Source organism: Protopterus annectens, chromosome 11.part0 (genome assembly GCF_019279795.1).
Source record: "Protopterus annectens isolate FY-2018-M chromosome 11.part0, PAN1.0, whole genome shotgun sequence".
NCBI classification, from domain to species: domain Eukaryota; kingdom Metazoa; phylum Chordata; order Ceratodontiformes; family Protopteridae; genus Protopterus; species Protopterus annectens.
In genome coordinates this window covers 656,815,494-656,841,923 of record NC_056745.1, presented here as the reverse complement: position 1 = coordinate 656,841,923, position 26,430 = coordinate 656,815,494, and the positions used below count along the sequence as shown (strand labels likewise).

At 42.1% G+C, this 26,430-nt stretch overlaps 1 protein-coding gene across 3 annotated transcripts in view; it reads right to left on the bottom strand.

Moving 5' to 3' along the window:
* Positions 1 to 26,430, bottom strand: part of TTC38 (tetratricopeptide repeat domain 38) — a 1,219,387-nt gene that overhangs the window by 402,862 nt on the left and 790,095 nt on the right. For all 3 annotated transcript variants that reach the window (XM_044088097.1, XM_044088098.1, XM_044088099.1), the window contains exon 8: positions 15,296 to 15,355. In XM_044088097.1, coding sequence (XP_043944032.1) covers positions 15,296 to 15,355 — 60 coding nt within the window. The remainder of the gene's footprint in view (positions 1 to 15,295; positions 15,356 to 26,430) is intronic.

Sequence of the window (26,430 nt, the reverse complement as noted above, 5' to 3'; positions counted from 1 at the left end):
CAGACTCTGAGCAAGAACTTCCGCAAAGGATAGGGGAATGAAATGCAAAACTGAAGGCACATGGGACAAAACCTGAGTGCATACAAGACCACTGTTATGGCAGGAAATGGGGAAATTAGAAAAGTTGATAACTGAGATAGAAAAGAAAATAGTGGAACAGGTTAACCGCTTCAAATATTTAGGAGGGGTGCTTGAGGAGAATGGAAGTCTGAATGAGGAGGTCAAAGCTAGAATCAGAGTATTGGGGTAGTGTATGACAACAGAATGCCAAAAAAGCTGAAAACTAAGATGTACAAAACAGTGGTGCAAACTACTGTATTTGTCAGAAACCTGGACACTAAAGGCAGGACAGCTGAAGAAGTTAGAGGTACTAAAATGAAGAGCTTAAGACAGATGGGAGGATACATACTGTCAGACAGACAAAGACATGAGGACATCAGAGCAGAAGCCACAGTAGCTCCAATTGCAGAAAAGGTCAAACAGAACAGATTATGGTGGTTTGGGCACATGTAAAACAGTAGAAGATAGTTTGGTGGAGAGAATTTGGGACAGACAGGAGGAAGGCAAGAAGAAATCAGGGCATCCAGAAAAGATGTGAATGAATTGTCTGACAGAAGATCTGTGGCAGTCAGGCATGAGTGTAGAAGAAGGTAGGAGAGTGGCAATGAATAGACAGAGGTAGTGACAGCTGACATGACACCCGGATACCATGTAGAAAATGGGAAAAAGAGGGTTGTTGATGATGATGACTTAGCTTCCAGTCATCGAAACTGAAAGACCCACACAAAAGTTACCCAATTTAGACAAAAAGTATCTGAAAATACAAGTTTGGCTGTTATTAGCTCTAAAAAGCTACAGCGGCAGAAGTATAAACTTTGTTTCTATACCTATCAATAGCCCTGCTGTCTTTATTAACAGGTAAAACATTAGAGGAAGGGAGAAGCTTAGTAAGCTTTTCATGGAAAGAGTAATAACAGATGGATCAAAAGTAGGGTTCTTATATAATACCAAAACCATGAACTAAAACAGTGAAAAGACTGACTAAAAAACAACCAAAACCACTCCAAACTCAGGCAAACAGGAACCAATGAAGGCAAATAAAATTAATAATCCATGCACAATCAATGAGGACAAACTCCAGCTGACCACCAACGATTACATTTTATATTTAATAAGAAAATTATTAAGCGCTTTCATTCCTCACAGGGAGCTTCATCAGAATCCTGTGTGCCTGACTGAGTTTGGAGTGGTTCTTATATAAGAACTTTACAGAGTTTAGCACCTTGTAGAACTTATTAGGCTTAATGGGGAAGGTGGCTGAGACAGGATTTAGAGAAGCAGTGGACAAGGTATCACACAATTCTAAACTAGGAGGGATGGCTGAAGGCCTAGGCACTCCCATTTCCAGAAGAGCATAGTATCTTTTTCTAGATACAAGCCAAATGAGAACCATCCAACTGAAAATGTTGCATCATTATAACAATACTTTCCCCAAACGGCAGTTCCTTGAAAAGGGAATCAGGACATAAAGTGTCTTTATCATCTGAGGCATAGCCCACAGGAGAATGAATACGGGAGGAAGAAGTGCAGGAATAATTTCCATCAAAATCTGATTCATCTTTTTTTCCTGATTCTTCCCTTTGCAGGGGGGAGGAGGAGAAGAAGAAGGAGAAAGAGGATAAACAGCAGGAACAGGAAAGAAAGAGAGAGAGAGCGGACTTAAAGACATAATATTCCTGAAAAGGCCCTGAGCATATTCTGCCATTTCTTCTGTAGATCTCTGGAAGACTGTGGGGAAATATGTTTTGTCTTCTCTTAACTGTGACATCTGCATAAACCAAATGAGCCCTAACATCCCTTGATCAAGGAAAGTACAGTTGTGTACACTTATCATAAATGTAGATGTTCATGTGTATTCACTGTTGCAGTCATCACATTTGGGTTATCCTGCCACGGGCAGACCTCAGTTGGCCCGAATACCAGAGGTTTAGTATTTCTGCGTTGGTTGCTGTTGCCCCAGGAGTGACATCAGGTCATCAGAGGTATAAAATCAGGCAGCCGACGCCATTACATCAGTTTTTCTTGCCCTGTCAGGAGCCCCCAACAGGGAGCTAGGTTATGGTGGAAGATCACCACCAGTAGAAAGTAAATACCAAAATTTCCTTGTGAGGAGAGAGAGAGAGAGACAAGGGAGATGGAGGGGGGAAACCAGGACTGCAACAGTGAATACACTCGAACATCTACATTTATGGTAAGTGTACACAACTGTACTATGTTCTTCATGTTTCACTGTTGCAGTCATCACATTTAGGTTGATTCCCAAAGCTGAAGAAAAGGGTGGAGGCAGTCAAGAAGACTGGAGGCTGGCTAGTGTATGCCCTGCAAGACTGCGGTGGCAAAACCTGCCCTGGATTTGGAGAAGATAGGCGGGTGGTAATGCTTGGTGAAAGTATGAACAGATGTCCATGCTGCAGCCTCCAGGATGTCCCTGGTGGGGACCCCTCTGAGAAAAGCTGCAGAGGTGGAGGTTGCTCTGGTTGAATGTGCCCTGACCCCCTTTGGGGGTGGTTTCCCGTGTTGTTTGTACCAGAAATGGATGCAGTGTACTATCCATTTGGAATTTGGTCCTGTCCAGATAGAATCCGAGCTGTCTGTGCACATCTAGAGAGTGCAGAATCCTTTCCCCTTTGTTTTGTGGGTTAGGGAGAAAGGTGGGCAAATGAATGGATTGGTTGAGAGCCACACTGGACACCACTTTAGGCATGAAGGATGGGTTAGTCGTGAGGGAGACCCTGTCAGCATGGAAAATGATGAAGGGCTCTACAGCCATAAGTGCTTGTAGCTCCAATACTCTTCTAGCTGAAGTGATGGCCAGAAGCAAGGCTGTCTTCCAAGAGAGAAATGTTAACTCTGCTGAAGCTGTAGGCTCAAAGGGGGGCAGGGTGAGCTTTTCCAGCACAAAGTTAAGGCCCTAAGCTGGGGTAGGAGCTCTTCTGGGTGGCCTTAAATTGTTAGCTCCTCTTAGGAACTGTTTGATGAGAGGGTATGAGAAGAAAGGTGGCTCTGTGCTGAAATAAGCAGAGATGGCTGAGGCATGAATTTTAATGGAAGAGAAGGAAAGACCCCTGTGTAGTAGGTCTGGCAGACAATCCAGGATGAGAGGTAGGGAGGGCTGTGCCATTCCAGCTCCCTTAGCCCGGATCTAGGTGCAAAACCTTTTCCACTTTTCAGCATAGGATTTTCTAGTGTTGGGGCATCTGGCCTCACATATAACACCTAGAACTTGTTTGCTTAGGCTGGCAGCTTGAGGAGAAGTCAGGGAATAAGCCAGGCTGCCAGGTTGAGGGTCTGCGATTGGGGATGCATGAATTCTCCATTCCCCTGGGTCAAGAGTGTTGGAGTCGGAGGTAGGTGCCATGGTGGTAGAGGTGATAGGCTGCGCAGCAGTGGGTACCAGTGCTGGCGTGGCCAGTATGGGGCAATCAGGATTTCCCTTGGTTTTACCTCCCTTATTTTAAGCATTACCCTTGAAATGAGTGGTGGGGGGGGGAATTCATAGACCGAGAGGTTTACCCACTGGAAGGACAGAGCATCCACTTTACAGGCCTTGCTGTGAGGTTCCCTGGTGCAGAATTTGCTGAGCTGATGATTGGAGTGGGAGGCAAAGAGGTCAACCTTCAGGGTGCCCCATTTCTGGGTTACAAGAGTGAAGGTTCTGTGGTCCAGCTGCCACTCGTGGGTCTAACAGGTTTCTGGTCAAGTTGTCTGCCAGAGAGTTTAGAGAGCCTGGCAGGAATTGTGCAAACAGGTGTAGATGCATGGCTGAGGCCGTGTGCCAAAGGGTCATGGCGAGCCTGAAGAGAGGATAAGAGTGAGTTCCTCCCTGCTTGTTGATATACCACATCACTGATCGGTTGTCTGTTTTGATCAGTAGAGGCCCCGAGAAGAGTAGGGGTCTGAAAGCTGTCAGGGCATGCTGAACAGCTAACATCTCTTTTTGGCTGATGTGCAGATGCATTTGATTTGGGCTCCATTGGCCCTGAATGCACCTGCCATCCAGGTGAGCACCCCAGACATAGTCTAATGCATCTCTGGTGAGGGTCTGGGTGTCGTGGGGTTGTGAGAAGGGATGTCTCTTGTTGTGATTGCATGCTGCTGCCCACCAAAGAAAATCTTTCCTTAGACAAGGTATCAGTGATATAAGAGTTTCCAGGTCTTGAGAGTGTTGACACCAAAGGCTTTTTAGGTACCACTGTAGTGTCCTCATATGCAGTCTGGCATATGGAATGAGTAGAATGCAGGATGCCATGAACCCTAGAGCTTTCAGGATTTTCCTTGTGGATAACTGGGTTCTGGTGGCTAGTTGAGAGAAGTAGCCTGTCAGGTAGGCTTGTTTTTCTGGACTAAGGAATGCCATCTGGGATGCTGTGTCCAGGCTTGCTCCCAGGAATACAATTTTTTGTGTCGGGACTAGTTTTGGTTTCTTTTCGTTGACAGTATACCCCAGGGAGGTCAGTAGGTCCTTTACAAAGGTCAGGTGCTGTTGCAGTTTTTCCTGATTGTCTTTCTGAATCAGGCAGTTGTCTAAGTATGGGTAAATTTGAATATTTCTTTGTCTGCAAAAAGCAATGGTTGTAGCCAGACATTTTGTGACTACTCTGGGAGCAGTAGATAAGCCAAAGGGAAGCGCAGAGAACTGAAAGTGCATAGATCCTGCCCTGAAACCTAGGTATTTAGGTCTAGGGTGGCTAACCAAGCATCTATGGAAAGCATAGGTAGACGTTGCTGGAGGGTGAGCATTTTGAATTTTGGTATCACCAGAAAGGTGTTTAGAATGAATAGATCGAGGATGGGGTGCCATGTGCCCTCTTTTCTGGGTACCAGGAAGAGTGTGGTGTAGAAACCTTGGCCTATTTGTTCTGCAGGAACACGTTCTATAGCCCTCATTGAGAGCAGAGAAAGGATTTGCTTTTTGGTCTCTGCCCACTGGTTTGAAGGAAGTTCTGGGAACCCTTTAGAGTGTGGAAAAAAAATTGTATCCCTGGGACACTATGTTGAGGACCCAGTGGCCGTTGGTAATGGTGGCCCAGTTGCTTGCATGGAAAGAGAGTTTTTTCCCCTAGGGACACGAGCAGGTGGGCATAGTAAGGGGGTGGAAGTGTAAAGTCATTGTGAGTTCTTACCATAAAGGGTGGCTTTGCACTCCCTGGTTTTGAAGAGGAGGAATTGTCTGGTGGGTCTGCTTCCTCTGGGTCTGGACTGAGCTGGCCTGGAGAGGGCAGGAAAGGACCACTGCTTGGAGAGGCAATGCCTACTAAACCTCTGAGGCTGGACCTGTAAGAAGTATTTAAATATCTGCATAGATTTAGCTTTTTCTTCAATCTTTTTTAAGACCTCTTCTGCCTTGGTGCCAAATAAGCTGTCTTTGTTCAAGGGTGTGTCCAATAATTTGGATTTGGCATGATCTGGCAAGGTCTGTTCCTTAAGCCAAGCAAGCCTTCTAAGGACAGAACCAGTGACTGCTGCCCTGCAAGATGCTTCTAGGGCATAAAAACCACATTTTAAGGAGTGCTTAGTTACTTGACTTGCAGAATGCATTAACTCTTAGGTTCATAGGTTCATAGATTAGTACTAAGCTAACTGTCCTTGTGAGCCATTTTAAGCCTAGCCAATTATCCCTTGTGAGGCTCAAACCCTACACCTTGTGTTTGCAAGGTGAACACCTTAACCATTAGGCCACCCTCCCCACCCTTGTAACTCTTTATTTTCTGCACAAGCAGTTAAAGAAGATATTTTTTGTTTGAGGAGTTCCATGGTATGTTGCTGATATTTCAACATGTGGAACTGACAATTTAATGCTCTAACAGCAAGAGTAGCAGAGGTGTATACTTTTTTACCCCATCTGACTAATGCTCGGGAATCCCTATCTGAGGGGGTGGGATTCTTAGCGGAAGTTGCTTTGATTCCTTTAGGTCCTTGAGAGATGACCTTGGGGTCACCAGTAGGATTTTTGAAAAGAAATTTGTGAGAGTCAGGGACTCCATAATACATGTCAGGTTTCCTGGGAGCAGGAGAGAAGGTGTCAGGAGTCAGACTGGATTCCATAAAAACATCATCCACAACATCCAGGACAGGAGGAATGGCCAATGTTCTGTGCTGTGGTAGATCTAAGAATTCCCCAAGTCTCTTTTTTGACTGGGGATAGTCCTGACATTCCTATTGGAAATGCTCCCTTAAAGTATGTAGGGTTTCCCCAAAGGAAAAGTCCTCAGGTGGGGAGGCTGAAGGGATGGATTCCTCTGCATCAGAATCCTCATAAGCAAAGAGAGGTTGCATATCTTCATATTCAGAGGCATCAATGTCATTGGACTTCTGTTCAGATAAAACTACTGGGGAAAAGTCTCTTTTTCTTTTGGAAGGGGTAGGCTAGCTTCCCCTAATAAGCATTATAAGGTCTTCCGCCATTTTAAGCATTTGGGGCTGAGGCAAGGAAACAGGGGTCAGCGCTTGGGTCATCGTTTTTTTGGGTGTGGTTCGTACCCTGGGCCTTAGAAACTCTGTAGTTTTCGAAAGAACTGAAGACGTGAAAAAAGTCGGTCTGTGTCGAGTATCGGTAGTGAGAAGGACTTCCCCGGAAGCTGGTGCCTGCTCAGCAGCTCCGGACCCATACAAGGTAGAGACATCCTCAGGATCCTCAGTTGAAGAGTCTCGCGGCATATCGGACTCCGAAAGGGTCTCGGTAGCAGCCTGTAAATCCACAGAAGTGGGCTTCAGGGACTGCAAAAGCACTTCACTGAGAACCGGAGAACTGATGACTAGCTTAACGGAAGCGCCGTTGGCAGTTTTGGACCTGTGCGGTCTGTCTTTGTCTTTATCCCTACATTTTTTCAGAAGATCTGTAGTCGGATGGCTTACCAAAGCTATATTGGAATTCGGGGACTGAGAGTGAAAATATCTAGCTACAATAAGGGCCCGATGATGAATAGTTCTGGCATTGAACAAAGCACAAAAGCAACAGCAGGGGATGTCGTGGTCTGAGCCTAAACAGGTGATGCAGTAAGAATAGAAGTCTCGGTGTGGCATTTGCTTTCCACAGACGAGGCAATTGTTGACTTTTTCTGACATCGATTAGAGCAAGATAAAAGGATCCCCCAACAGGGTACTTAGCTTTAGAAGACTTCAACTTCAATTCGGAAATGAAAACTCAGGTAGCGGCCCACTGGCACTCATGCAAACTGCTTCTGCGTTGGGCTCCTCAGCACGAAAGACTGATGTAATGGTGTCGGCTGCCTGATTTTATACCTCTGACGACCTCATGTCAGTCCTGGAGCGACAGCAACTGATGCAGAAATACTAAGCCAATGGTATTAGGGCCGACTGAGGGCTACCCCTGGCAGGATAACCCAAATGTGATGACTGCAGCAATGAAACACGAAGAACATCCAGGAGCTTCTTCCCTAACTACAATCTGAGATGTACTGTCAGGTTCATCCTATAAAACAAGCTGAGGCTCCCCCTTCTCACCTGAAACAGATGACTGGTCAAACATAGTTGACATACGAAGTGGCTGAGCCACATCAGTCTCCAACAGGGTTGGGATAGAGGGAGCAGCATCATTAACTTGATGGTCCAAGGTCTCATTAAGAGACACAATGGAGACACTGGAGTCCGACTAGACAGCAGAAGTTTGGTATCTGCAGTTTCTCAGACTTCTTCAGCACTGAAGGGATATTCTCAAATGAAGACTCTGATGTCACCTTACCTTGGGAAAGTGATTTAAGTTTCTGATTCTCAAGGTAAATCTTCAATGAAGAAAAATGGCATTAAGTCGTGGGTACAAATGCTTGACAGATAAAACAGTCTCTATAATCATGTTCTGTGCTAAACAAAAGAAGTTACTTAGGAACTGCCTCCAACAATAACAGTCTCCTCTCTTTGATGACATGTACAAAACTTTCATTTTAAGCAAAAAAAAAAACAGAGGAGTGTTCACAGTGGGGATACTCATCTGCCCAAAAGCTGAGGCATGATTTGTACAGCTATAGTTCAGAACTTGGCTGGCAGTAAAAAAATTCAGAGGTAATTCATGCCCTTTCTCCCTTATGTACCATTGAGATGCTTTGACTGCTACTTCTGGACTAGAAGTCATATTTTGCATGTTTCTCAATTATTTTTATACACCTACAAAAAAAAATAAAAAACAAATACAAGTGCTGAATTGATTTTACAACTTGGGCATAGCACCAGCAAACTAACCAAATAAACTATCTGCTGCTATGTATGGACTCTCAGAGTGAGTGGCTACTGGGTGAAATGACCAAGCTTTAGTCCCCTTTGCCTTAGGTGTAATTAGAAACACAAAAACAAACACACACACACATAAAGCCCTTTGTTTAGGCACTGTTAGAATCACAGAAGAGAAAGGGAAACATTAGTAGCATTTTGCCCACACTGAAATAATAAAATAATTCATCACTTAGGAATAAATCTACCATGAAACGATGACACCCAGTTAAAAAATAAAATGCATGCATATATCTAGCTATGTCTAATATATATATATATATATATATATATATATATATATATATATATATGTATATATACATATATCCACTTCTAAATCTTGAAAGCTCATAATCTCGAAATAGAGTACACCAACCCTTAAATATTCCAGCATAACTACATAATAAAACATATTACTTTTCTCCAACTATAAGCAGGGGACTGCACCCCCCCCACCCCCTGCTACTTAAATATATCAACTCCGAGATCGCACTCCACAGAAGAAAATGGCAAAAGTACAGTTTTGTACCTACCATAAATGTAGATGTTCGAGGATCCACATTGCTGCAGTCATAACCTGTGGGTAGTCCGCTGTCCTCGGTCGGCCCGAATACCAAAGATTTAGGCTGGCGTCGGTCATGGGCGCCCGGAGCTGACGTCAGTACGTAGTAGTACTTAAGCGCATGACCGACGCCATATCCTCAGTCTTTCTTGCCCCAGATGTCAGAAGGCCTTAAAAAAGGAAAGGCCAGAGCCACAAAGGAGAAAATAACAATTATCCCTAAGGAACAACAACAACAACAACAACCCCAAACCATAGAGGGGAAGGAGGAAGGGAAAATAGGACTGCAGCAATGTGGATCCTCGAACATCTACATTTATGGTAGGTACAAAACTGTACTATGTTCTTCGTCTCACATTGCTGCAGTCATAACCTGTGGGTAGAATCCCAAAGCAAAGGAAAAGGGAGGCTGGCAAACTAAAAAGCATTAGGGGCTGCTAACATGCCCTGTAACACTGCAGTGGCAAACCCAGCCCTGGACTTGGAGTAAAGAGGGAGATGGTAATGTTTAGTAAAGGTGTGAACTGAACTCCAAGTAGCTGCTTCCAAAATATCCTTAGAAGCTACACCCCTCAAAAAGGCAGTAGATGTGGCAGTAGCCCTAGTGGAATGAGGTCTAATCCCAGCAGGGACATTCTTCCCATGATGAGAATAACAAAAAGCAATACAATTACCAATCCACTTTGAAATAGTCTGCTTTGAAACAGCTTTCCCTTGTGAACTCAAAGCAAAAGAAACAAATAACTGTTGAGTCTGTCTGAACTCCTTAGTTCTGCTCAAATAGTAACGTAACTGCCTGTGTATATCCAAAGAATGCAAGATTTTTTCCCCCCTATTTTGGGGATCAGCATAAAAGGTAGGCAAATGGATAGACTGGTTCAAGGCCACATTAGAAATCACTTTTGGCATGAAAGTAGGATTAGTACGCAAAGAAACTCTATCCTTATGGAATATCAGAAAGGGCTCAACTGCCATGAGAGCCTGCAATTCAGATACCCTTCTAGCAGAAGTAATGGCCAACAAAAAAGCAGTCTTCCAAGACAAAAACTTCAATTCAGACGTAGCTGCCGGTTCAAAAGGAGGCAAAGTAAGCTTCTCCAACACAAAATTGAGATCCCAGGAAGGAGTAGGAGCGCTACGTGGGGGTCTTATATTTTTTGCCCCTCTAAGAAATTGCTTAAACAAAGGGTGAGAAAATAAAAGAGGGTCACAATCATAGTGAGCAGAAATGGCTGCAGCATGAACCTTCACAGAGGAAAATGACAAACCCTTGTCTAGTAATTCAGTAAGGTACTGCAGTGTAAAACTCAAATTAGGTACCGAGACATCAAAGTCCTTTGTTGTGCTCCAAAGAAAAAATCTCTTCCATTTATCAGCATAAACTTTTCTAGTGCTGGGCCGCCTAGCTTCCAAAATGACATCTAAAACCTGCTGAGGAAGCTGAGAACCCACAGGCTTCAAAACAGAATACGCCAGGCCGTTAGATGCAGGGACTGCACCCTGACATTGAGCAAATGACTGCTTGACTGGGACAACAAGTGAGGAAGCTGTGGCAAAGGCCAAGGAGGCTCCTGAATTAAACTCCTCAGCAGAGGATACCAGTGTTGTTGTGGCCAATCTGGTGCTTTTAAAATCATGCAAGGCTTGTCCCGCCTGACTTTCAAGAGTACCTTGGTAAGGAGAGGCAGAGGAGGAAAAGCATAGACGTGAAGGTTGTTCCAACTGAAAGATAGAGCATCCACTTTCCAAGCTTTTGGGTGAAACATCTTTGTGCAAAATTTTGGTAGTTGGAAATTTAGAGGAGAAGCGTATGTCTGGAGTTCCCCAAGCCACTGTCAACTGTTGGAATACCTGAGGATCCAATTTCCACTCGTGGGGGTCCACAATTTGTCTGCTCAATACATCTGCTAGGGAGTTCTGTGCTCCTGGCAGAAACCGTGCTTGAAGAGTGATGTGCAAACTCAGAGCAGTCTCCCACAATATCATAGCTTGTCTGCAAAGAGGGTAAGAATGGGTTCCCCCCTGCTTGTTGATGTACCACATGACTGTAGTGTTGTCTGTTTGTATCAACACCTGTCCTGGTTGAAGTAGGCCCTTGAAAGCCATCAGGGCAAACTGGACTGCTAACATCTCCTTCATGTTGATATGCAAATGCTGTAGTCTGGGAGGCCACGTGTCTTGAATCCATTTCCCATTGAAGTGTGCTCCCCAAGCCAGGTCTGAGGCATCCGTCGTTAATATCTGACTCGCCTCTGGTCGGGTCACAGAGTCCCTTGTTTAGGTGACATTCCTGTGCCCACCACAAGAATTCCTTCTGGATGCAAGGTATTATCTGAATGACAGTGTCCAAATCGTGGCAGTGTTGAGTCCATACACTTTTGAGATACCATTGTAGCTTCCTCATATGCAGTTTGGCATTGGGAAGTACCAGAATGCAAGATGCCATGAACCCCAAGGCTTGAAGGACTGTCCTTGCAGTCAGCCTGGACAGTACTGATAATTGCTGGAAGTATAGGTGAAGAGTTCTTTGTTTGTCCGGGGTCAGAAAAGCCATCTGAGAGGCTGTATTCAGTCTCACACCCAGAAAGCACATGTCCTGAGAGGGTACTAGACTGGACTTTGTTTCGTTCACAGAATACCCTAGGCACCTTAAAACTGCCATTACATACTGTAGCTGTTGAAGTAACTTGTCTTTGTCTTGAGCAAGAATCAGGCAATCGTCCAGATAAGGATAAATTTGTATTCCCCTCAGTCTTAAGAAAGCTATTACAGGGGCCATAACCCTTGTGAACATCCTGGGCGCAGTAGATAAACCAAAGGGCAATGCAGAGAACTGATAATGAGAAGTACCAGCCCGAAAACGCAGGAATCTCCTGCAGCTGGGCCTGATAGGAATGTGAAGATAGGCCTCTTTGAGATCCAGAGTTACCATCCAGTGATCTTTGCCTAGCAGAGGCAGAAGTTGCTGTAATGTTAACATCTTGAACTTTGGAATGTCTAGGTATGTATTGAGAATGGACAAATCCAGAATTGGCCTCCAAGTGTTTCCTTTCTTTGGCACTAGGAATAGACGAGAATAAAACCCTACGCCTTCTTCTGACGGAGGTACCACCTGGATTGCCCCCATCTGTAAAAGCAAAGAAATTTGTTCCTGAGCCTCCAGCCTTTGCTGAGGAGGTACATCTGGCATGCCTTTGAAAGGAGGAAAAGTGTGAAAATAAAACTTGTAGCCTTGATTTATTATGTCCAACACCCATTTGTCCTGGGTGACCAAATGCCAATTTTGTTTGAAAAGTGCCAACTTTCCTCCTAGAGGAGCTGCCAGAAAGGAAGGATCTGGCAGCTGGAGATACAGGTCATTGGGTCTGTTTACGAAAAGGCTGACCCCTGCCCTCACCAGAAGATTGTGCAGGAGAACTCCAAGTCCTAGGTCTGAAAGAACCCTGAGCGTGAGCCCTGCCCCTACCACGTCTAGACCTGCCCTTAGACTGAAAATCCGAAGAAGGGTAAGACCATCCTCTTGCAGGCCAATTCCTGCTAAACTTAGGGGGCTGCACTTGCAAAAATTCCTTAACCGTCTGCATAGACTTAGCTTTGTCTTCCATCTTTTTCAAAACTGACTCCACAGGGGAACCAAAAAGAACTTCAGATGGAAGAGGAGCATCCAAAATCCGAGCTTTAACATGCTCTGACAAATTTTGATCCTTAAGCCAGGCATGTCTACGAATAACTGAACCAGTAGCAGCCACCCTGGAAGAAGCCTGAAGGGCATCGAAGCCACACTGCAAGGAATGTTTACCAACCTGATCTGAAGCATGAACCAAGTCCTGCAATTCCTTACACTCTATACCCTCAGATAAAGCATCTACCTTAGATTTCAATTGACCTAACAGAAAGTTCTGGTACTTCAGCATATGAAATTGGCAATTTAAAGCCCTCATAGCTAACGTAGAAGAGGTGTACACTTTTTTACCCCACCTATCCAACGCTCTAGAATCTTTATCCAAAGGAACTGGATTCTTAACCACAGAAGCCCTGACACCCTTAGGCCCTTGAATAATAGTTTCCGGGTCAGCTCTAGGACTCTTATACAAATATTTATGTGCCTCTGGAACTCTGTAATACCTGTCTGGCTTGACAGGGGCAGGGGGTAAAGAATCAGGATTAAGGGAAGCTTCAGAAAAAACATCCTGAACCACATCTAAAACAGGGGGAATAGCCAAAGGTCTATGTTGTGGCAAAAACAAAAATTCCCTAAGCCTCTTACGAGAATCTGAAAAATCCTGACCTTCCCACTTGAAATGCTCCCTCATGGAATGCAAGGTTTCAGAAAAGGAAAAATCCTCTGGAGGAGAAGCAGAAGGACAGGAATCCTCTGCATCCGAATCAGAATAGGGAGGAAAATCCTGAATATCCTCAGCTGAGGACTCAGAGTAATCTGAGGAATGCTCCATTCCCTCTAAATCTGTGTCCACCCTAGGCCTCTTCTCTGGAGGGGGCATAGAACCCCTGATCAAAGTAATCAAATCCTCTGCCATTTTCAACATATGTTTTTTAGGAACAGAGCCCGAAGAACTACGGCTATGGCCTGTACCAGAAAGACCAGGTCTAGCCTTAGCAGGGCCTTTAGTGACTGAAGTAGAAGGCCTAATAACCTTTTGTAAGGATGGAACCACAGAAACTTGAGAAGCACCCTCGGCCTGGCCTAGCTCCTGAGAGGCCAACTCCTGTAAAAGTAAAGGTTCCCCCTGGGATTCAGCCGAGACCTCGGCTGGATCCACAGATTCAACCGTGGATTCCATAGAACCGGCGTCCGCAACGGACGACTCGTCCAGTTTAGACCTTAAAGATTTATCTTTTCGCTTTTTTGCGGTAGCGGGCGTCGGAGGATCCGACGGCATGTTGTAGTTACACCGCTTACCGAAAACAAGCCTAGCACAGTCTAATCTGCGTTTAATGGTGCGCTTATTAAATCTAGTGCAAAAGCGACACCCGACTACGTCGTGCTCAGGCCCCAAGCAAGGAATACAGAGAGAATGATAGTCCCTATGAGGTATCTGTTTCCCACAAGAAATACAATTATTAACTTTTTCTGACATCCGGATTTAACTGAGGCAAGAAAAGACAAACATTTTCCCCAACGGGGTACTTAGCCCAACTTGGTCTTCAGTCTGAAACTCGAAATTTGAAAATTTCAGAACGCCGAACGGCACTTGCAAATGCTGCTTCTGCTTCGGACCACGCGGCAAGAAAGACTGAGGATATGGCGTCGGTCATGCGCTTAAGTACTACTACGTACTGACGTCAGCTCTGGGCGCCCATGACCGACGCCAGCCTAAATCTTTGGTATTCGGGCCGACCGAGGACAGCGGACTACCCACAGGTTATGACTGCAGCAATGTGAGACGAAGAACATCATACCATTACGTGCTTCATGACTGCCTGTTGTAATCTTAGTCATGCTCCCTTTTAATGTACTATAATACAACATAACTCATCTTAGTGTAATAAAGATCTCGGAGTTGATATATTTAAGTAGCAGGGGGTGTAGGGTGCAGGCGGGCTTTCCCCTCTGCTAACAGCTGGAGTAAACTAATATGCTTTGTCTTTTATTTGTTTCTCTGTGTACTTCTGGTGGAGTATGATAAGTGCTGGTATCCTGTCGTTTTTTTCAATAAGAAATTCAGTATTTTGAACTTTCAAGATGTTGGACTCAGTATTTTGAATTTCGAGATTATAGACACACAGACACACACACACACACACACACACACACACACACACACACACACCTTTTACATAGCCATTGCTTTTCACCACCTACTGGATGGCTTTAAGATCTCTCTCCACATTCTATCTAGAACTGCTCAACTGTGTCAACAGAAATCACTGAACTAATCACAGTTTATGCTGTGTATATGACTGCACCATTCACAGCTGTAGCTGAAGGGCCTCAGTTAATATTTATAACCAGAGACAGTTTCTCAGACACAGGTCAGTAACAGCTCATGCTCTAAGTACGAGGACAAACAAGCACTGTAGATTCATGATGCTAGTCCTTCGAAGAGCTATAGAGTCCTAGCTTCAGCTCAGCTCTTCACAACTACAGCAATTTCTGTTCTAAAGGAAACATTAGGCTTAGCGCCGTTACTTGGAGGGTTAATTTTAATACATTACATCTTTCATTTATTTCTATGTGGGTTTTGAACATCCAGTAGGTCTAGTGTTTCTCTTCAGTAGATTTCACATATGTACAGATTTTGGAACATACTTGAATTAACATGAATGTAACATGGCAGTCAGCATTTATTAAAATATATATATATATATATACATATATATATATATATATATATATATATATATATATATATATATACATATATACATATATACACACACACAAAGTATAAGAAATGTATTGATGCAAGAAAAGACAATGCCTACCTTTTCAATAAAATACAGGGCCCAGTGCCAATAATTATGGCAAGCAAGCATGTCACTATCCTGTAAAAAAGAACAAATATTGGAAAAGAAATCATTACAAAGTACAAAACATGTTATGCATACAACGTGGGTTTTGTCATCTTTCATCTTGAACATTAGTAACATTAAGTGTGACAGACTTAAAGCCATGGGAGCATCATAGAAAAATATCTTCTTCTTTTGGCTTTTCCCGGTTAGGGGGTCACCACAGCGAATCCCCTGTCTGCTCATGATTGGCAGTAGAGTTTTATGGTGTCGAGTTGCCAGCTCGGCACCCAACCTTCGCCTTAAATTTCAGTGAACCACAGACACACAACTTACACAAGCCTACTTTCTAACTACTAGCTATACATTTACTTAGCCATCAGCTTGCATGACAACATGACAACTCTGCAATCTACTAATGAAATAAAACAGATCAGTTCACTGTTAACTCTGCTTTAGGAATAACCCACCTCCCATTTCCCATTGCATTTCAAATTCTGCAGTACACTATCACTTAGTACCATGCAGATATTTCTCCATCTCCCTCCTGCTGCCAGCTCTACTTTATTTATTCAATTTATTCTGCATTAGTTGTGTGTTTTCTATGTGATAGCAATGTTCAAGGCATTGCATTCCTGCATAAGTTAAATAAATTCTTTCAGAATACTTTTACATACTTTGATATGAATCCTTGATGCCTACCCCCTGTAAAACTTTTAGATCGGTACAATGAATAGAAAGCCTGTATGTGCGTGGCACATTATCAGATAAAGAATGTACTGTGAAGAAGATGGCTTTACTGCACCTGAGCCCGTGGTGATGTCTGTGTTACAGGAATTCTTTTTTTTTTTCAATAATCATTTTTTATTGTTTTTCACAACCATATTACAAATTCACACACTATGTACAGTATATACAAAATGCTTCCATTGGTTAACTTCGCATTATATGTCAACCTCATGTATTGACAATAGATACAGCACTAACAAGCAAAAGAAAAAAACATTAACAAATCAAAGCCAACAATCTGTATTATCTCTACATCCTCTGTCTAATCTAAGATTGATTTTACACTGTACTATAGGTCCCGAGAGAAAGTGGATAGGAACCTCTAAGCCATCACAATGTTGAAAATTTGCTCCCATATTTTTATATTGTTTATATTTTTCTTGTGATCACTAATTAACAATTTATGGGCTAAAATGTGTTTTATTGCCAACAATCTGAAATTTTCCCACGATGTCTGGGCTGGGTTCAACCAATTTGTGGCTATATATAATTTCATTAATAAGCAAATATTCATAATAACAATCCTTTTTGATTTATCTAAATTCTCCGGGGGAATATGAAGAATCATAAACTCCCAAGAGAGTGTTGAGTTTTGGTAGCCCATTTTTTGTAACTGCAACTTTAGTGAGTTCCACAATTTATAAATGCACTTACAACTCCAGAACATGTGAAGCAAGTCCGCTGTCTGATCTAAGCATTGTGGGCATTTGGGTGAATTCTTCGCATCAAATTTGTGAAGAGTGAGACGAGTATAGTAGGCATTGTTAAATATCATCAGCTGCGTAAATACCAGTTTTTGAAGGGATATGGACTTTAATGTTAAACTAAATGCCTCCAATATCTTACTGTCATCTGACAATATCAATTTCTCCTTCCAGTAATTCGATAAAAGAATATAATTATTGTACTTCCTCTCTTTTATCAATTTATGTGCTGTGGTTATGTATTTTCTGTCCTGTAACAGCGCTTCCCACAGATTACGAGAAGTGATTAAATCCTCCCCTTTCATTTCAAAGTTATTAAAATAGTTTATAACCAAGTCTTTTAGCTGTCTTACTATAATTAAATAGGAAATGGGAAGTTTCATTTCTTTTAGAATATCATGTACTGCTACTCCTAGAAAAGGATATAAATCGAGTACAGTTAAATCCTTAATTAGGGGGAATTTCTTTAGATCTATCAGTTGACTACCAATTGTTAAGTTTGGGTTCCCATGAAACGGTTGGAAGACCATCATATATTTTAGTAAGTTTAAGGAAGCAAAAAGAGTTTGAATTGCCGTTACATAGCTCTTGATGTGCTCCATTAACTTATATTTACTCAGTGTTCGATTATTCAAAAAGGGTAATGCTTTAACATTGACTCCTACTCCACTTATATGCTTATACGTTAGGAGCACCCATTTGGGTGTCCATTTTCTACTATCACTGTCGAAGTAAGACGTCCTTAAAATCCTGTTAGCCTGAATCACTAAATAGTAAATTTCAAAATCCGGTAGCTCCAGCCCCCCCTTATTTTTTGGAGCCATCAATTTTTCATATAATATTCTCGTGTGTTACAGGAATTCTACTTTGGTTCAAACACCTAATATTGGAAACAGAACTTTGAAATTGAATTTGCATCGTTGGTATGTTATTCTTTTTACCACCAGGTTGCTGCGACTCTGATGTAACAAGAATAAGGTTACACAGGCTCCCTGCTTGGGGATGAGAGTCAAAGCCCCAGTGAGAATCTTCATTCAGAGGTTTGTTCCAAGTTTAAATGATTTTGAAAATAAGTCCATTATCTGTGTACACACTTAATCGTGCCTTGTTTTATTTATTTTTATTTTTATTTTTTTGCCTACTTTGTGTGACCTGCAGCTGAGCACGAGCTGCTCTTCTGTGCTGCTCTTATAGCTCTATTTGTTCCTCAGTATTCGCAGTGCTATCCCATGGGGCTAAGACTGCTCCACTGACAGGTTACACAGGGACATGATTCAGTGCAGACCACCAGCAGCATTGCAGCATGTTGTACTGCACATTACAGGTCTTTGTGTATGCCCAAACTGGGCAGAGCTACTGATGTTGTGCGCAGTGTCAGCTCCAGCACACCTTCCATAATGAATTCGAATTCAAACTGCAGCACAACTATGTAATCACCCCTATCGCTGAGGATATCTCAGACTACTAGCAGACAGTGGGCAAGGCTGCAAAAAGCTTTTTCCCTGCAATGGCTCATTCAGCATCTGCGTCATAATCAAGGTCAATCCCTTTATGCTATGAAGTTACACACTAATCATGCCTTTTTGCTTTAAAAAAAATAGTTATTTTCATGTTTCTGAGATTCCAGGTACACATTCAATGTAATGTAAAGTAGGAGGGTCGCTATATGCATTAATTAAATACAGTTTACATTAACACAGGTATCTGACCTTGACTGAAAACAAATTATACTCCCAGTTCTGGGAATTTAAAAAGTTGTAAGACTGCTTTTTCTAAATTAAACACAGTTTTACTTGACAAAAACTGCCAACGCACTAACATCATCTGATGAATTACAGCACTGTCCTTGTGTAAATATAACACAACAGGTGATTTTTGCAGCTGTTGTAGAATGATTTTATAGCCATTAAGTATTATCTTGTACTGGTTCTAAAAGACTGATAAGGTCCACTAAGTGGATCACAAACATGTTTCCACAAAACAGCATGAGCTATTAAAGACCAAAGAAAGATGCAACATCATTTTTTGTGGCACATTTTATGAAGTACTGTAGCATTTTTGTCTAAAAACCACATATTCAAGAATGAATTTGAGAAAATGTGACTTCAGAATACTAAATGCCTAGTTATGACCATTTGTTGAAAATTCAACTGAAAATAATACATAACAGGGAAGGAAAATCAGTTACATCATTTGTGTCTCTGAGGCATTAAGACACGCCTGCGTTCAAGTAAAAAATGCTGAAGGTAAGTACTGCAGGGGTCAGCAGTGGTGGAGTGAGTGGACGGGTCAGAAATCATTTATGACTGATTTATTAATTTGAGATGGGAAGAAAGACTAGGATTCAGTGCATTTAGACAGTGGGGGGCACATTCAGCCACACTTTTATAAAGGCCTTTATGTTGTTAGGATTGGGGAACACAGCAAGTACAAGTTGCACATATAAAAATCTACACAGAAAACCACAGTGAGAGAGAGAGAGAAAAACTCACACATAACCACAACCTTAACATGTGAGCAGAGGGCAGTTCTTTGTAGCACTAATAGCAATGCACTAATATCATATTCTCATCTCTTAAGATATTTACACAATTCATTATGCAAAGTACATGTAGAAAAAAAGGTGCAACTTAGTCAATGACTCAAACGGCTATGTACAGCGTATGAAGGCCACTGGCCTATTACACCTTTAAAATATATATTCCATACCAATACTAACTTAAATAATTAAGAAATCTGCCATACTGTTAAAGTTACAGTTTCCACCCCAAACATCACCTACTTGACGAGTTCAAAATAAAAAACAAAAATCCCCATTAGATCAACGGCTCTTTTGGGCTGCTGTTCCCAGATACTGAACAACTACCTACTGACATTCAAAACAGTCAATTAATTTGCCATGTTTAGAACCAAACTCAAATATATTCCTTTCTCAACACAGCCCTGAGTATGATGTGAAATTACCTAGAAAAGATCCTACAACCATCTCCCCTTTCCAACCCACTCAATTACTTTAAATAGATAATGCACACATCTATGTTTTATGGCAGCTGTATTAACTACAACAACCCTGATTTCCCTCTTCCTTTTGGCTTTGTTTTCCTCCTTTCCCATTTCTACTTTAGTAACTATATTTATCAATCCTACATCCTCATCCTTAAATCAAACAAAGTTTTCCTTATTCTGTCATTAATGCATTTATTGTGTATACTGGGTGCTTCTATAGAATTTAGTTTAGCCAACACAGCCAAAACATTTAACAAAAAGTGGACTGGGCACACTAAATTGCCCATAGGTGTCACTGTGTATGTGTGGTATGAAACAACAACCTTATCAGGGGTAGCCACCTGGCAGTGTGAACAGTGGCTCTAGATGAAAAAAAAATGGAAAAGGGGGTTGTGGATGGATGGATGGAATATAGCTAAAAAAAAAAAAGACACTTTGAAGTCAAACAATTAATCACGATCAGAGTATTCTGTTTTACCTCCTGTAAGCAGAAGGTAGGCCAGGCTGTGACATGGTACGCTTCACAGCAACATGGGAGTTTGGAGCTAACCTGCATGAGGCCTTTAACTGACAGATTCATTACTGGCATTCACAGTGAAGCTTGCCACATAAGGCTCTTATCTGAAACAATTCTTCCTTTGACCAGAAGGTTTTCTAACTGTCCTTAGCATGAAGACTGCAGAATTGCACATAGCAACTGAAAAAGTACCAATTGTCTGTGACACAGTGCAAGAATGGTATGAAACCAGTACATAAAATGGGTAGAAAGCTGTCTTGAAGCAAAAACAACAAAAAAATCCTCACAAATATAATGTTAAGGAAGTACGTTATCACAGTTGTGATAACTAGAGCATTTCAAGAGAGTACGACAGATCAAATTATGTTTCCTGTGTTAAAAATCAAGATATAGAACATGCTGCCGAAGCTGAAATGTCAGTGTTTCATTGATAAATAAAAAAACAAAAGCCTTTACAGCTATTTTATAAAGTATAAGAAACTAGACATGAAAACAGGTATAGATACTGCAGCATTCAGTATTTCAGAGACCATTTGAAGCTATATTTCAGTATAAACAGATGAAAGCTGCTACACTTAAACTGCAAAATTACACTGGGGAAAAGCAGCTGGTTTTACATCAAACTACGGTTACAATGTATTTAAAGGAACATGGGCAGTAGTTGTCATTAACTGTGATGAAGGAAGAAGGTTAAACCAAGTATGAGAACAAAATGCCCACAAAACTTATACTAAGATGATAGACTAAAATAGGTGTCCAAGTGGGCCAAAGGAGCTGTGTTCAATGAAGGAATGGCCTGAATGTGTACTGAAGGTTTCAGAGCACAACAAATCACTCTGCTTGACATCAATCATGCATCTCAAATATTTTACTTAAGAATATGGGGCTAAGTCAAATAATAATGGGGCCAAAGGCCCTAAATAAGGTATATTAAATACTAATTTAATTCACTTAAGTTAATAGAACAGATTTTAGAACCAACACACATTTTCTGAAGAATAACATGTAGGAGACTTTAATCCCTGGGATTACAGACTGAGTGTAATCCTCAGTGAATTACCAGAAAAATCACAAATCACTGAGGGAGATATAAAAATGTGAGGCAAAATCAGGGACAAACAACATCTACACAAAGCTACTCATTCATGAACCCAAATATTCCTCCAAAGCTTTGTAACTCTACCAGGACCATTTGCCATGAAAGAGGGAGCTGGAAAAAAGATTAGAAATAGCTAATATAGTTAGTCCTGCAAAGTGTACTGTGTGCTCGCCAGTGGTGAAAAAGAACAATTATATTTATGAGGGTAAAGACTATAATTTAACACTGAATATATTAAATTATAAACACGACTTTGTTTTTTGGTCAACTTACACCTGAAACCAAGACCATCAGGTTATGTGTTTTTTGGTTAACACTGACTATACTAATACTGTCTGTACTGTTCTAGGGGATTTTAGTAACTATTCTTTGAATTTAAATTTTTTTTTCTGGCAGAAAGAGAAATGCAAACTAGTACTGGGCTTGTGTTTGCTACTAAGGTAAAATGCTGGTGTGTTGTCACTGGTTGGTGTTCTCTACTGACAACTGCTCCTTTGTGCATTTACTGAAAAGCATGTAAAGTGGTTTTAAGGAGCTCTGCTACAGATCAAACACACAGGAAATACATTTTTGTCCTTAAAAGAAAATCACATTTTTATTTTTTTTCTTCTTCTAAATGTTATGAGCATTTTTATCTGCTTTTTTACTTCAGTTACTGTATTTATAGTTATCTTGGAACAGTATGCTGTTGCCTGATGTGGGGCCATCATGGAGAGAGCAATGGCTACACTAATCATAGGTGTGTACTAGGCTAATGGCCCTGGAGCCTTACAAGCCTAGCCCATAGGATTACCCTGGCATCGTGCCACCTTAGTTCCTAGTGCCTCATTCGAGTAGAGCCACTGGAGTGATCCCTGGGGTGAATTTTCTATTTCCCATCCACTCATCAAGATTTCTCTTGAAGAGTGCCAGTGAGGCGCTCTGCTTGACATGTATGGGAAGTTTATTCCACAGCATGGGCAGTCTCTGGGTTATGAACCTGTCCCTCCAGCATGTTCTGTTGAGTGTGGTAATAAGGTTGAGGTCTCTGGAGCGTGTGATGCGGATGGATTGGGATTTCTTTAGATGCAGCATTTCTAACAGAGCTGGGTTAGACATGGCTTTGTAAGTCAAATAGAGATCGCCTCTAAGCAGGCAATATGAGAGAGAGAGAATAGTTGGAGTTTTTTTGAGTCTGTCCATATAGGAAAAGTGTTTAAGGTCTAGAATCCTCTTTGTGAGGTACTTTTGTGGCCTCTCCAGTTGTTGCAGGTGTCTAGTGAGGTGCATGCTAAATGGGGCATTGTACTCGATGATGGGCCTAATGAGGGAAGAGTAGAGAGAGACAATGACCTCTTTCTTCCTGGATGCAAAACCCTTAGTAATGAGATGTGCCACACAGAAGGACTTTCTGACCACAGGGGCAATGTGGTGGTCAAAAGAGAGGTTGCTCTCAACCTGTGTTCCCAGATTTCTTATAACACCTTCTGTGTTCAGTGGACTACCATCAATGTGGTACTTCAGGGGAACCGGGTTTTTCACAAGGGGGATGACGACACATTTTTTTTGGCATTGAGCTTAAGGCCATGGTTCTGACACCAGTCATTGGTGTCATTAAGGCCTTTCTGTAAGATGTCAACATCACTTGGGGAGTTAATATTAGCTCCCAGCTTGCAATCGTCTGCAAACTTTGTCAGCCAGAGTCCTTTTGTGTTGGCCTGGACTTCAGAGAAGTAGATATCAAATAGCAGAGGACCCAGGACTGAACCCTGTGGGACTCCACTTGTGACTAGTCGGCAGTCTGACTTGAGTCAGCTACTTTCACACTGTGGGTTCTATCTGTGAGCCAGTTTGTAACCCACCTAGTGATATAGGGGTTGATGCCTAGCTTAGTGAGTTTTTCTATGCTTCCTGAGTGGGGAATGGTATCAGAGGCCTTGGCCAGATCAAGGTAGGCTGTATGAACCACCTTGCCTTCATCCACAGCTCTGGTGACTGACTCAAAGAAGTCGACCAAGTTGAGCAGGCATGACCTACTCTTCACAAAACCAAACTGTGTGGGATCCAGAGTTGGAGATTCCATAAATCCTTGTTTATTAGGTCCATGATGATGCATTCCATAGCTTTGCATATCAGACTCGTCAGGCTAACTGTGCAATAATTCCCAGGGTCTGTAGTCACTCCAACTTTGTGGAAAGGGATGACTGTAGCAGTGCGTCATTCGGTAGGGACAAAGCCTGAGGTGAGACTAATTCCTGATACTACCAGATAGTTGAGTACCACTGCATTTTCCTTTCTTTTGCTTGCTATGTACTGTGTAGTGCTTGTTCACTATTTACTGCATGGAGCAGTGATAACCACAATGCTACATGTGGTGTAGCTGAACAGTGGGTACTGTGGGTGTTACCCCAGTCAATACTACCAAAAAGTTTTTTTTTCATACTGTTACCTCTATGCAGGAATGTGCACAGGGCCACATGTATTCCCTCTGATCTGCAATAAACTGCAGTTGGCTGCACATTAATGCATGGTGCTGCTCTACAGATGGATAGGAGATCCTGCTCTGCAAGCACTGTATCCAGTCCACCACCACTTTGTCATTACTCACTGTATCCAATCCACCACTTCTGTGTCATTACTCACTGTATCCAATCCACCACTTCTGTGTCATTACTCACTGTATCCAATCCACCACTTCTGTGTCACTACTCACTGTATCCAGTCCACCACTACTGTCTCATTACTCGCTGTTATCCAGGTATCCACCACTTCTGTGTCATTACTCACTGAATTCAGGTATCCACCACTTCTGTGTCATTACTCACTATCCACCACTTCTGTGTCATTACTCATTGTATCCAGGTATCCACCACTTCTGTGTTATTACTCACTGTATCCTGGTATCCACCACTTCTGTGTTATTACTCACTGTATCCAGGTATTCACCACTTTTGTGTAATTTCTTATTGTATCCAATCCATCACTTCTGTGTCATTACTAACTGTATCCAGGTATCCATTATTTTTGTGTCATTTTTCATTGTATCCAGGTATCCATGACTTCTGTGTCATTATTCACTATATCCAGGTATCCACCACTTCTGTGTTATTACTCACTGTATCCAGGTATCCACCACTTCTGTGTCATTATTCACTGTATCCAGGTATCTACCACTTCTGTGTCATTACTCACTATCCACCACTTCTGTCTCATTACTCATTGTATCCAGGCATCCACCACTTCTGTGTTGTTACTCACTGTATCCTGGTATCCACCACTTCTGTGTTATTACTCACAGTATCCAGGTATCCACCACTTCTGTGCCATTATTCACTGTATCCAGGTATCCACCACTTCTGTGTCATTACTCACTATCCACTACTTCTGTGTCATTACTCATTGTATCCAGGTATCCACCACTTCTGTGTTATTACTCATTGTATCCAGGTATCCACCATTGCTGTGTTATTACTCATTGTATCCAGGTATCCACCACTTTTGTGTTATTACTCACTGTACCCAGGTATTCACTACTTTTGTGTCATTTCTCATTGTATCCAGGTATCCACAACTTCTGTGTCATTATTCACTGTATCCAGGTGTCCACCACTTCTGTGTTATTACTCACTGTATCCAGGTATCCACCACTTCTGTGTTATTACTCATTGTATCCAGGTATCCACCACTTCTGTGTTATTACTCACTGTATCCTGGTATCCACCACTTCTGTTTTATTACTCACTGTATCCAGGTATCCATCACTTCTGTGTCATTATTCACTGTATCCAGGTATCCACCACTTCTGTGTCATTATTCACTGTATCCAGGTATCCACCACTTCTGTGTTATTACTCACTGTATCCTGGTATCCACCACTTCTGTGTTATTACTCACTATATCCAGGTATCCACCACTTCTGTGTCATTATTCACTGTATCCAGGTATCCACCACTTTTGTGTCATTACTCTCTATCCACCACTTCTATGTCATTACTCATTGTATCCAGGTATCCACCACTTCTGTGATATTACTCACTCAATCCAGGTATCCACCACTTCTGTGTTATTACTCACTGTATCCAGGTATCCACCACTTCTGTGTCATTACTCATTGTATCCAGGTATGCACCATGTCTGTGTCATTATTCACTTATCCAAGTATCCGCCACTTCTGAGTCATTACTCATTGTATCCAGGTATCCACCACTTCTTTGTTATTACTCACTATATCCAGGTATCCACCACTTCTGTGTTATTACTCACTGTATCCAGGTATCCACCACTTCTGTGTCATTACTCACTGTATCCAGGTATCCACCACTTCTGTGTTATTACTCACTGTTTCCAGGTATCCACCACTTCTATGTTATTACTCCCTCTCTCTACTTGTTCATTTTTGTTAATACTCTCCAAGTGCTGCTTTACATCCTTTTCAGGGTTTATCATTCAAGAACACTGGATATCATGGAGAAGCATCCAATCAGCCCCCTTCCATCGTCAGCCTTAAACCACTTTTTATCCTAACGCGGTGTAAGATCTGCCTCATGCTCACTTAAAAAGAATATCTGTAAGGAGCATAAATACCTAGTGAACTTGATGGCATCTCCCAGCTTACAGTATGCACGGAGCATCTCACTGGCTCAAACCCACCCATAAAAATGCAGCATCCTCATACAGACAACTCAAAAAATGTCTTATGCTGATGCCACTAAAACATCCTTACCAAAGTCTCCTCAAACTTTTAAGTTTAGGTACCAGCGTAAGGCCGAACTCCCCCAGTACATCCACTCCCCACATCAACCCTGAGTGACATGCAGAACATCTTGCAGGAACATGCTACACACATCTGCTGAACATCATGCTGGAATATGCTACACATGTGTGCAGAACATCATGCTGGAACATGCTACACACATGTATCAGAGAAGAATAAGACAATGGTCCTGAGCAGAATTCTCTCTTCACTCAGAATGATGCCTTAATATATGGATAATTGACTTCAACAACTGGCTAAGTA